Source organism: Cnephaeus nilssonii (genome assembly GCF_951640355.1).
Source record: "Cnephaeus nilssonii genome assembly, chromosome: 19".
Taxonomy (NCBI): Eukaryota; Metazoa; Chordata; class Mammalia; order Chiroptera; family Vespertilionidae; genus Cnephaeus; species Cnephaeus nilssonii.
In genome coordinates, this window is record NC_137090.1 from 35,891,344 (window position 1) to 35,904,472 (window position 13,129).

The 13,129-nt window shown below is 52.5% G+C and overlaps 1 protein-coding gene across 4 annotated transcripts in view; it reads left to right on the forward strand.

The window, feature by feature from the left end:
* Positions 1-1,577: 1,577 nt before the first annotated feature.
* The window catches only part of RAP1GAP2 (RAP1 GTPase activating protein 2), a 149,668-nt gene continuing 138,116 nt past the window's right edge, over positions 1,578-13,129 (forward strand). For all 4 annotated transcript variants that reach the window (XR_013815056.1, XR_013815057.1, XM_079797866.1 and 1 more), the window contains exon 1: positions 1,578-2,159. Coding sequence is in view for 2 of the 4 variants with exons in the window: in XM_079797866.1 (XP_079653992.1) it covers positions 1,939-2,159 (221 nt within the window). In the remaining 2 variants the exon portion in view is untranslated. The remainder of the gene's footprint in view (positions 2,160-13,129) is intronic.

Here is a 13,129-nt window from a genome sequence, read left to right on the forward strand (position 1 = left end):
CTGGGGGAGAGCCAGGCCTTGCCCTGAGACAAGCTGCCTACCCTTGTGTGTGGATAAAACATACCCATCGCTGGGGCTAGACCTGTGGCCGGTGCCCCCGGCATCCTCCCTGCCATTGGGCTGAAGCAATCCGGGAGCTAACCGGTCAGTTCCGTGTACTGCTGGGCTGCCGGTGCCGGCTCTGCCCTCTTCCCCACTCAGGACAATCATTTCCCCATTCTTTTTCCAGACCGACTCTCAGGTCACTCCTGGTGTGGTCCTTGCAGCTGGCCTAGCTGCAATCCCAGGGGTGGGGCCTCGGTCACTCACTGTCGGGCTATAAGTAGATGTCCATGGCAACACTCGTGACCCCCCATGTCCAGGCAGGCTCAGGGGGGCTGAGGGCATTGTTCATGGATGCTTCGTAAATAAACCAGGCACATTTTGGCACCAACCCGGTGCTCCCGCTCCTCCACCCCAACTCCGATGCCAGCAAGAAGCTGTGCCCACATAGAAGTGGGGTTGAGGCCTCAGGCCTTTGAGTTTATCTGTAGCTCCTGTCACCTCTCCAGCAAGGCCCTCGTGCCTGTCTGGATTTTGTGTGCTTGCTTCAACACTAGACTTCATTAAAAAACAAAACAAGGCAAATTGCCTCGGGGACCTCCTTGGCCCCACCAGAGCTGTTTCCAAGGATGGACTAATTGTCTTGTTTTAATTCCCTCCAGCCCTCTCACGGGTTGTCTTTCCTAGGGGGGCTGGAGGGAGAAGCAAAGCCAGTGGATACGCTCAGGGTGATGGTAGGGGTGGTGGTGAGAGAGGGCAGCAAATGGAAGTGGGGCTTAGGAGCCACCTGAGTTCATAGCAGAGACCAGGCCAGGACCCTTTTCCCACGAACTGGCGTGACATTGGTGAGGATGAAGCCTGCACGCGGTGCGCAGGAGCAGGGGAAGAACCGGACCCAGAGTGTGTGCGGCGGTCAGCGCTAGCGCCAGGGATGCTGGTAGGGTGGGATGCTACCCCATCCCAACCCCTGCGTCTCCCTGGCAACCTGGGATGCGTGGCCCAAGTGTAGCCTCGGGAAAATTGACCATTGACCTTATGTTGTGTCAAACTCCCGGGGCCGGGAAAACAAATATTAACGGGGGACTGACCCCAGCCCACTAAGGCGCCCACGCTGGAGTGAGCCCCCCCCCCCCCCCCCCAGTCCTTTCCCGGACGAGGGGAGAGGGGAGAGGGGAGAGGGGAGAGGGGAGAGGGGAGAGGTAGCCTCCGCCTGAGTCAAAACGCCTGGGAGCCGCGGGCCAGGGAGGGCGGGCGCCCCTCTCTCCGCCGGGCCGCCGGGCCGCCGGGCTTGGGGCAGGGAGGCTGCGGCGGTGCCCGCGCGCGAAGGTAGTTTCGCTTGGACGGAGGACGCGCGTTTCCTCCCGGTGCCTGTGTTTTCTCCCTGTTTTTAAAGACGGTGACAGCATCGGAGAAGTATCCCGGCGGGCCGGGCTGGGAAAGGCGTCAGCCGCCTGCGCCTGGGGAGGGAGCCCGGCCCGGCCAGCGGGGGCGGGGAAGGGGTGCGCAGAGGTGGGGACGGAGAGGGAGAGGCGAGAGTAGGGCGGCAGCCCGGCGCGGGGTACGGGGCGAACGCGGGCGCCGAGACCCCGAGGGCGCCGAGCTCGAGCGGACCGCCTCCTGGTGCTGGCGGCCGGGCCGCGGGATCCGCTCGCAGCCGGGGCGCCCCGGGCCGAGCACGGGAGGCGGGGTCAGGGCGGGGTCCCGGCGCGGGCGGCGGGTCTGAGCGGGAGCCCCAGAGCCGCGCGTCCCGGCCGCGCCCCGAGCGAGCCTCGGAAATGCCCGCACCGGGGGAGCGGGCGCCGGCCACCCCGCGGGCCCCGAGGAGACGCTGAAGGTCGCCGGGAAGTGAGCGCCCAGTCACCTGACGCCGGGGCGCACCTAGGCGGGGCGGGGTCCATGCGAGGCGGGCGGCCGGGGGCCGGCAGCGGGCGGCGCGGAGCGCGCGGAGCCGGGCCGACGGGGGCGCGCGGCGGGCGGGCGAGGGCGCGGCCGGGCACCGGCGGCCTCGCCATGTCCCAGCCGGCGGGGAGGATGCATTGCCGGAAGGCGGGGATCCGCGCCGCCGTGGTGCTCATCGGACTCCTGCACAAATCCCGAAAACAGAATAAAGAGAAAAGGTAAAGCCTGGCCGCGCCACCTCCTCCTCCCCTCCGCTCCTGGGCTAAAACCCCGTTTTCTTTGGGGGCCGACTTTTCCCAGAAGGGCGTTTGGCTCCGAGTTGGATTGGAAAATGCCTTTACCCCAGCGCGGTCGGGGAAGCGAGTTCGGAGCGTGGCCCCGGACACCGGCTGTTAGGAGGAAGCCCAGGCAGGGCAGCTGGGGGGGCCCTCGGGGCTTCATCCCCAACAGACGGGCACCGGGTCCTCAGCCCCCGCTCCCGGCGTTTGCCGATGGGGCCCCCTGGCCGAAGCCTGCAGCGCGGGTAGCATTGATCCAACCCGGGCGACACAGTCCAGGACGCAGAGTGGCTCCAGGCGCTGGGGATGCCATTTGCTTCTCTGCAACTTGGCTGAGCCCGCGAGGTGCCCGCCAGGCCGCGGTCTGCTCGCTTTGAGGATGGTTCTGGTCGGCAAGGAGCAAGTTTGGAGGTTGCTTCAACCCCTCCCTCCTCCTTCCCCCTCCCCCAGGCCTCTCTGTCTTTGGGTTTTCCTGTCTTTAACTCTTCACTTTTCTTGGGGTTACTCTCCTGATTTTTTGCTCCTGGGTATTGAAAATCGTTCTCCCGGGTTATTTTAGAGTCGCAGCTGGACCACCTGTGAGACGAGGTGGGGGGTTTCCGGTGGGCCCAGGAGCTTCTGGGGGCAGCTTCCTCTCTCCTCTGCTAGGGTACAGGAGCCCCAAGCTTCCCCGGAATTGGGGGTTGTGGGCGCTGACTGTTCACAGAGATGTGTGGAATTGGGGTAACCTCTGGTGCCCCTGCTGGATCCTAATTTCCAGGGGCGTTTTGGAGTGGTCAGTGCTTTGCTCTGTATTAGACAAGGGTTAAGATAAGGACGGAGGAGCCGGAGACCAGAGACACCTGGGTGGTGACTGGGGCCCTGGGACTTGCCCCAGAGCTGTGTGTGCCTGGGGGAGGTGGCAGGCAAGGAACGGGAGGACTTGGAGAAACTGGCATGGGTGGTCCCTGTGGTTGTCTCCTCTCCCTCCTCTAACGCAGCCCTCCTGTAATGTGGTCCGGTGCAGTGCTTCCTGCAGCACAGGGTGAATGAATCTCCAGTAAAATGACTTCAGCTGATTAACCATGAAATGACATTGAGTCGCCTAGTGAGGAAGTTCTTCCCTTTTCAGTTCTCTGCAAATCCCTGTGATTTCTTCAAGGGGAAAGTTCCTGGCTGGTGCTAGTGTGGCTTTAACACTCTTTATTTTTGAATATGTTTTTATTGACTTTAGAGAGAGGGGAAGGGAGAGGGAGAGAAACATCTATAAGTGAGAGACACATTGACAGGCTGCCTCCTGCACAACCCCTGTTGGGGACTGAGCCACAACCCAAGCGTATGCCCTGACCCAGAATCGGCAGCCTCTTGGTGCATGGGACAACGTTCAACCAACTGAGCCGCACCAGCCAGGGCTGGCTTTAACACTTTATAAACACTTGCTAATCTCCTGTTTATAACAAAGCGCAGAACTCTGGCTCAGGGCCTTTCGAGGGCTGCTGGACACCCCGGGCCGAGCACTGGGGTGTGGGGTGGGGTGGCTCACTCCAGCGTGGGCGCCTTAGTGGGCTGGGGTCAGTCCCCCGTTAACATTTGTTTTCCCGGCCCCGGGAGTTTGACACAACCTAAGGTCAAGGGTCAATTTTCTCCGAGGCTACACTTTGGCCACGCGTCCCAGGTTGCCAGGGAGACGCAGGGGTTGGGATGGGGTAGCATCCCACCCTACCAGCATCCCGGGGTGCCCAGCAGTTCAGAATGGAAATGCTATGCAAATGCGATAGGAAATGGCAGGAATCCTGCAGGTGACCTAGGGGTGACTGCTATTGAGGACACACATGTCTAACAGAGAAGCTGCCGGTGAGACTCTGGAGTCCAGTCCAGGTCCGGGCCCCATTCTTCTCTAGATGTAGATTCTTTTCCATTCTCTGCCCTTCAGCCTTTTATCTGCAGAGATGGGATGAACAAGCCAATCCTCTAAAGTCAGGAGGATAGGGGATGGCTGTTCTGGGTCAACCTGGGCCCGTTTTGAGGAGTGAGAAGGAAGACGTACTTGATAGCAAGGCAGATGCATCGGACCAGTACCTGTCTCTGAGTATGGGATGTGTGGTTGGGGAGAGGGGCGGGGTAGTCCCTGCCTGGGAGCTAGAAGTGCTAGTCCTGTGATGTGATAGTATAGATTTAATCTCCCTGAGCCTCAGTTTCTGCATCCACACGAAGGGCTTTCGAGGCTCAAGTACTAAAGATAATGGGGGGGAAGATGCAGCTGAAAGGTAGGAAGGACCGCGTGAGGATGGAGGGGTTCATCAGGGCTGTTCTCTCTGGCCTGTGCCTCCAGAAACCAAGGTAAGATGTCTGATGGTGACAGCCCCACTAGTAGTCAAGACCAGCCAGGCAGGGCCCAGGAAGCTGCAGGCAGGCCTGGGTCTGGGTGGGAAGGACCTGGACAGAGGACGGGAAGGGATTGGTCTGAGTGAGGATGCCCCCGGCTCGTGGCGTCTTGTCCTTCCTCCTGGACGTACTGTGCTCTTTCCTGCAATGCAGCAGACATTGGTGACCCGCCCAGCCCCTGCCTTCATCCCATTCTGCTGTTGCTTCTGGCATTCTGATCGGTTTGGCCATGGACTTACCCTACCCGAGGGGAGCGAGTGATTGATTTCACGTTGGCGTTAAATGACCTTTGCCTCCCTTGCTGTAATCTGGAGTTTCTTTTTCTTTAAGCATCTGAGATCAGTTCAGTGCACACTATCGACCCTTCCTCTGCGGCCACCGGCCATGGGGAGCCTGGAGCAGGCTGCAGCTGATCTTAAGCACTCCCCAAACTCCACGCCAAGTGTGAAATTTGCTGAGTTCCTCCTTCCTTCCCCCTCTCTTTGCAGGGTCAGGTCAGACTAAGGCCCCTTCTTCATTTTCCCCAGAAGCTTGATCCATCGATCTTCCTGGCACCTCTAATTGACAGGCGTGTGCAGATAAAACTACTGGCTGTTGGCCATAAGGGATGAAATGGTCTGTGTGACTTGCAGTGACGGCCCACAGCCCTTGTCATCTTCCTGCTCTCCCTGGACCACCTAGAACTAGTGTCTGTTGGGGCAGGCAGCTGTGCCAGGGAGGATGGTAATGACACAGGTATCCCAATATGGGCCCAGAACCAGGACACTCCCAGGCACTCAAGAATTGGGCTCAAGGTTCCAGCTCAGTTTGAGCTCAGTTTGCCTCCTGGAGAAATGAGTGTGGTATGCATGGGCCTTGACGTGACAGCTCTCTTCAGGGCTTGTGGGAGAAGCTGGAGGTTCTGCTTCTTTCTGTCTTCTGGGGATGCCATCACCTGGGATCCTGAAAAAGCAATGGTGTGTTTGAGGGGATGGGATTCGGGCCTGGTCCTAAGGAGGCACCTGAATGAAGCTTTCCTTGGAAGCTGCTCTAATAGAGAGCTGCCTTACGGGCTTTGGTCTTCAGAGGCTGTTTTCTTACAGACAGGGCAGATCAGACCAGAGCACCCCTTGAGAAATGGCAGGAGTGGGTGGTGGGGCAAGGGGTGCCCTCTGGGGGGCAAAACTTGAGGCGGGAAGGAGTGAGGCAGGAACACAGTCCAAAAGTGTGTGCTCTGAAAGGTCGTAAAGTCAGCGTGGCCTCAGGTGTGGATTGGAGAGAGCCCAGTTAGCATAAACGAAAAAGAGCTCCAGTTCTCACTGGAGGTCGTTACTTTGGGATAACTCCCAACAAAGGGTTTATGAGGAAGAAAATAGGAATTCACTGATCATTCAGCACATCACTGCATGGCAAGCTCTGGAGGGCAGAACAGTGAATCCGATGAACCTGATTTCTCTGTTGTGGGTAGAATGTCTAGTGGGCTATTCCTGGGTAGGTTATTAGAAAAAGCTCATTCCTAGATTTAAAAAAAAAATGCACTTTTATTGCAGAAATTTTCAAGTGTGCATAAGAGGAGAGGGAGTAGTGTAATACAATACCCAGTTTGAAGTAAATCCCAGACATATCATTTCATTCTTAAATATTTCAGGATGGATCTCAAATATAATTCTTCTAAAAATATAACACTGCCATTATCCTACACCCGAAATTAACACTAATTTCTTAGTATCCTATTCAGTTAGTGTTCGGTTTTCCCCATTTGTCTCATAAAAGTTTGATTGGTGATTTTTCTCTTTATCTAGAAATGTTCTCTTCCAACCCGCCCCCCGCCGCCCTTATAATTGTTGAGGAAACTGAACTGTTGGTCTTAGTGAGTTTTCCACAGTCAGGATTCGGTGGGTGGTGTCTCCGCGTTCATTTAGCATATTCTTCTGTCCCTTGTGTTGCCCGTGATAGGTATTTAGTTTTAGAGGCTCTATCAGATGCGGTTTTTTGTTTTGTTTTGTCCCCTGCCTCCCCCACAAGACTGTGCTGTGGAGGTTGTCTAGTTGTGTGTTTTTGTGATGTTGGCAGCTGTCACTTGGTTTGTCCTTAGGGTTTGAAGGCTGGCACCAGTGGGGATATTCGCGTTCTCCCATGGGAGAGCCAGCGACAGCCCTGGGAGCTGGCTGGGTAAGGGGTCTGAGCCGGTCGGGTGTCCAGCAGCCCTGGCCTTGTCGTCCCAGAGTCCCGGGGCTGGAAGGGGCACAGAGCGGGAGCTGATCCACTCCCGGCCCCAGAACAGATGGCCGCTGTGTTCTTCAGAGGAGGTGGCCGGGTCCTGCCCTGAGTGCAGGGGCCTGTCACTCGCCCTCTTTTGTCTGAGGTTTGAATGCCACCCGGTTGGCTGTCATTGCTTTAAAGAACAAGCATCTCCCTTGAACCAGCTTTCCATGTTTAACGTCACCGAGAGTCTGAGGAGTTAGACTCAGAGTTAAGGGCCAGAGTTTATTTGATTCCTTTTGAGCCACTAGTTTTGTCTCTTCTTGGTGTCCTTGCTTCTTGTCCCCCTTATCTAGTCGCCTTATGGTGGCCAGAGTGGAGTTTTAAAAATTCAAATAAGATCAAGTCTCTCTCCTGCAGAAGGCTTTCCACTATACCTTACATGAAGGCCGGACTGGGCAGCTGGTCCTGCACCTACTGCCTGGTCCTCTGACCTTACCTCCCACCACTTTTCCTCTCCCGCTCTTTGATCACTCTGAAGCTGCTAAGGCCTTCTTTCTGTTTCTGGAACATGCCAAGCTCATTCCTGCCCCAGGCCCTTTGCACATGCTATTTACAGTGACTTAATTGATTTCTTCCTCGTCCTTGTGCTTACAAGTCAAATATCATCTGCTACAAAAGGACTCCTTTGGCCATCCAATCTGAGCAGCTCACTCCAGCCATTATTTCTTTACCCTGATTTATTTCCAACATGGCACTTACCCTTAACTGGCGTCATCTAGCTTTTATAATAAACAATTTATTGACTGTTCCATCCCCTAGAATGTGAGCTTTCTGAGAGCAGGGACTTTACCTTTTTCACCTCTTGGTTCCCGTTGCCCAGAATAGGAGGTGATCAGTAAATATCTGCTTAATGAATGAACGGGTCCTCAGGAGACTCACTGACTCCCCAGGCGAATTGTGCCCACTGCCTGTTACCCCGAGGCAAGCCTCTTAATACTGCAGTGCCCTCTGACACAGGGTTCTCGGCGCCCTTTGTCTGAGATTGGAGATGTTTTCCTTTCCCTCTCCTTCCTTTCTGGAAGAGATTTTGCAGGAAAATGCAACAGATCACTTGCACGCATGTTGCTCCAATGTTATCCCTCCAACTCCTTCCCTGCCTCTGTGTGGTTTGGGGACCCGTAGATGTGAGGCTGCAGGCTCAGTCCTGACCAACCTGAAGCTGGGGCTGGGCACCTGACTCTGGGTTCCTAGGTCTAGGGTCCTGGAGCTGCTGTCAAACAGGCAGAGGCAGATCCCTATCACTCGTGTCAAAGAGAGGCCAGTGGGTGTGTGAATTAGTGAACAGTCACCATTAGTGATTATACATTTTTTTTCTAAATGCAGCTTTCTCTCTGTGGAGCCAGTGTGGCGCACAGATGGCTGGTTACCAGGATGTTGCCAAATAGAGGGCTTGCCAGGCCTGCTCGGTTAAACCCACGGAAATCACTTCTGGGCGAACGGGGCTGCTGAAGGCGCTCAGGAAGTTTCTCAGTCATTTTAAGCAGATGACCCCCCCCCTCCCACCCCCCAAAACTGAGTTCCCTTGCCTCCCAAATCCATAAAAAGTAAACCAGGTGAGCAAGATGACTTCAGGTGGATAGGTGATTTTTATTTTAATAGCTATTTAAAAAAATGAATTCTGACAAGTGGCACTGGTTTTCCATGTACGACAGTTACATAACATTTTAAATAAAGTAAATGTGTTTAAATACAAATTGCATGTCAATGTAAAGAAAAGTGATAAGAAAAGTAGTAGGCACGGTACATGGATTTGGGAAAGATTGGGAAGACGGTGCGGAAATGCCTGCTGTTTAGGGAAGGGAGGGAGCACGTGTCTCATCTGTTAAAATGGCCCCTGTAGCACCAATGTCCTGGGGTTGTTGAGGAATGGCTGTAACAAGCTACACCTGTAAAGGCTTACTAGCTGCTAGGCCAGTGGTCGGCAAACTCATTAGTCAACAGAGCCAAATATCAACAGTACAACGATTGAAATTTCTTTTGAGAGCCAAATTTTTTAAACTTAAACTTCTTCTAATGCCACTTCTTCAAAATAGACTCACTCAGGCCGTGGTATTTTGTGGAAGAGCCACACTCAAGGGGCCAAAGAGCCACATGTGGCTCGCGAGCCGCGGTTTGCCGACCACGGCACTAGGCCCTGTGCTAAGGAAGGGCTTACATGCATATGTGTCTTAATTCTACCAGTTGTTATATTTTTATTTTCCAGACAAGAGACAGAGCCTCAGAGGCCGAGGAGTGGACTGGGGGCAGACTCAGAGGTGGAGGAGCAGGGGTTTTTAACCGGGTCTGTTGAGGTCCAGAAGTTATTCTCTTAACGGTTATGTTATTTGGATGCAGTGCCTGGCTTCTGAGAAGTGCTTGATACTTGAAGCAGAAGTGCTCCGGTTTTTATGAATGTATTGAAGTGTAACTTCCATATGGTTAAGTGCACAGTGAAGGGTACAGCTCAGTGAATTTCTACATATGTATCCACCGGTGCAGACACCACCCAGATGAAGATGCAGAACTTCCCGGCACCGGGCAGGCTCCCTCACGCCTCTCCACGGTCTGGGTGTAATCACTGTGGGTCAGGTCCGGCAGCTCTGACACCGTGATTAAGGGAAGAGCAGTCTGGGATTTCCTGAGTAGGGTTTCTGAGTGGGAAGTAGTTCAACCTTGAAGAGGTTGGTGTCAAAGAATCCATGCCGATGTATTTTTATTTTTTCTTAAGAACTTCATTTTATTATCATTTCTCCTATGCTACAACTCTTATAACACATTCCATTTAAAAAAATTATATTTAAAAAAATCTTTATTGTTGAAAGTATTATAGATGTCTCCCTCTCCTTACCCCCTACCCCCCAATTACCCCCTTCCACTCGGTTCCTGACTCACCCCAGGCCTTCACCACCCACTTGTCTCTGTCTATAGGTAATGCATCCTATATAATAAAAGTATGATATGCAGATTGTCCCCTTGGGAGTTCCACCGGGAGACTGCGAGTTCGATCGTTCACTATGATGTGTGCTGACTACCAGGGGGGCGGCACGGAACATGGCCGGCGACTAGTGGTGGCAGTGGTGGGGTGCTCAGGGAAGGACTCGGGGAGGCCGGGAGGTAGGGAACCTGATTGGCCCTGATCGTTGGCCAGGCCTAGGGACCCTACCCGTGCATGAATTTTGTGCACCGGGCCTCTAGTATATACATATAAGATCTTTGGTTAATCTCTTCCCAGCTCCCCTCCCCACTTCCGTCTGAAATTCGTCAGTCTGTTCCATGTTTCTATGCTTCTGATTCTATTTTATTCATCAGTTTATTTTGTTCATTTATTTTAATTTTTAGATTCAATTGTTGATAGATATGTATTTATCACCATTTTATTGTTCATATTTTTGATCCTCCTTCTCCTCCTTCTCCTTCCTCTTCTTCTTAAAGAATACCCTTTAACATATTTCATGTAATACTTGATTTGGTGGTGATGAAGTCCTTTAGCTTTTTCTTACCTGTGAAACTCTTTATCTGACCTTCAATTCTAAATGATAGCTTTGCTGGGTAGAGTAATCTTGGTTGTAGGTCCTTGCTTTTCATCACTTTGAATATTTCTTGCCACTCCCTTCTTGCCTGCAAAGTTTCTGTTGAGAAATCAGGTGACAGTTGTATGGGAGCTCCCTTGTAGGTAACTAACTGCTTTTTTTCTTGCTGCTTTTAAGATTCTCTTTGTCTTTAACCCTTGGCATTGTAATTATGATGTGTCTTGGTGTGGGCTTCTTTGGGTTCCTCATGTTTGGGACTCTCTGTACTTCCTGAATTTGTAAGTTTATTTCTTTCACCAGGTAGGGGGAGTTTTCTGTCATTATTTCTTTTTTTTTTTAATATATTTTATTGATTTTTTACAGAGAGGAAGAGAGAGGGATAGAGTCAGAAATATCGATGAGAGAGAAATATCAATCAGCTACCTCTTGCACACCCCCTACTGGGGATGTGCCCGCAACCAAGGTACATGCCCTTGACCGGAATCGAACCTGGGACCCTTGAGTCCGCAGGCCGACGCTCTATCCACTGAGCCAAACTGGTTTCGGCATGTCATTATTTCTTCAAGTAGGCTTTCATTATCTTGCTCTCTCTCTCTCTTCTCCTTCTGGCATCCCCATAATGCCAATGCTGGTATGCTTGAAGTTGTCCCAGAGGCTCCTTACACTCTCTTCATATTTTTGGATTCTTTTTTATTTTTTCTCTTCAGATTGGGTGTTTTTTGCTTCCTCATATTCCAAATCATTGATATGATTCTTGGAATCCTCTACTGTACTGTTGAATCTCGGTAAATTATTCTTTATTTCAGTTAGTGTATGCTTAATTTCTGACGGGTCCTTTTTCATGTTTTTGATGTTCTCACTAAGGTTCTTGAAATTCTCACTAAGATCTTTGAAAGTCTTACCAAGTCCCTTGAAGCTCCCATTAATATCCTTGAGAAACCTTCTAACTATTGTTTTGAATTCTGTATCTAGTAGTTTGGTTGTTTCCATTTCATCTAGTTCTCTCTCTGGAGGTTTCTTCTGTTCTTTCATTTGTGACATGTTTCTTTGTCTCCACATTTTGGCTGCTCCCCTGTGTTTGTTTCTATGTATTAGGTAGAGCTGCTTTGTCTCCTGGAATTGGTAGTGTAGCTTTGTGTAGTAGATGTCCTGTAGGGCCCAGTGGCTCAGCCTCTCCAGTCACCTGAGATGGGTCCTGTAGGTGCACCCCTGTGTGGGCTGTGTGCACAGTCTTGTTGTAGTTGAGCCTTGATTGCTGTTGGCATCACTGGGAGAAATTAACTCCAGGCCAATTGGCTGTGAAGACCAGCTGCGACTACAGTGGAAGAGCTGCTGTGCAGGAGACACCCTTAGGGAGAAGGACTTGCTTTAGTGGGGCTTTGGTGTTCACTAAGTCTGCCCCTTGAGTGTGTTGCTTGTGGATGTGTAGAGTTGTAATCTGGTATGGTCTGAAGCTGTCCACTGGATGCACCGGCTCTGGGGCCTCCCTGGAGATGCAAAGTCAGTCACTGCCTGGGGCCACCCGGCAGGAGCCATAGAGTGATCTGCAGATGGCTGCTACTTGTGTTGAGCTTGGAAGTACCCAGGTGAGGCGAAGCTGTGAAGCAAGGCAGGCTGGTGCTAGTGTAAGGTCTTGGGCCTCTTATTGATAGGTATGGGGCATGTTTGAGAGATTTTAAGAAAGTCTGAAGCCTGAGCCAGGACAGACTATTCATATGGAAAAGCAGTTGCAAACAGCTTGGATGGGGCTGCTAATTGGATGGGGAGCGGTCTCAGGGAATCACCAGGGTGGATTGAACAGTGTGGTCCATGCTGATGGAAACTCAGATATGGCTGCCAGTCAGTTCTGCAATGGGGGAGGTCTTAGCATAGGAACAATGACCCCTGTGAGCACCCCTGTCTGGGAGAAAGCTGCTCCAATGCCAGACAATCCAGTTCCTCACTATATATTCCTGGGTCTCCCCAAACCACTGCCCCAGCACTGGAGCTCAGAGAGAGTGAATCTAAGTAAGTTTGTGTGCTGGCCCTTTAAGAGGAACTGCCTGGGTCTCCAGCAGCCTCTCTGTCACTCAGCCACAATCCCTGTTGGTTTTTACAGCCCAAAGTTATGGGTACCTCTCTCCCCAGCTCTGGAACCCTGGGCTGGGGATCTGGTGTGGGGCTGGGACCCCTTGCTCCTCATTTGGGGGGGCGGCCAGAGCTGGGGGTCTGGTGTGGGGCTGGGACCCCTTGTTCCTCATTTGGGGGGGGCGGGCTTTGCAGTGGAGCTATCCCTCCTGACACCTGGGTGTCAGGCCAGCTTGTTCTGTGCCTCCACCCCTCCGACCAGTTTCAGTGTACTTTCTTCTTTAGTTCTCTAGTTGTAGGACTTCCATTTAGCCAGCTTTCAGGCGGTTCTGAATGATGGTTGTTCTGTATTTTAGTTGTAATTTTGATGTGGTTGTGGGAGACAGTGAGTACTCGCGTTTACCTACACCACCATCTTGGTTCCTTTCCCCGGAGCTCTTTTTGATAGAGTATTTGAAGGCTTCTCTGGCATGCAGATTTCTAGGGACGCGTGAGCTTGGTTTCACCTTCCCCTGTCCTTCCAGACACTCTCAGTGGGAACCGGGAGCTGATGCTGTGTTTATTCACTGCCCTTGGAGCAAGGGTGGGTTGAAAAATTGTCACTTGCTTTTAAGCTTATCAGTTATGAACACTGTTTTCATGCAAGCTGGAACTCCAGCCAAGTCCTTCCCAGAGCCCTTTGGGGGGTGGGCTGACCCAGCTGGGCCTCACAGTCCACTTCTGCAA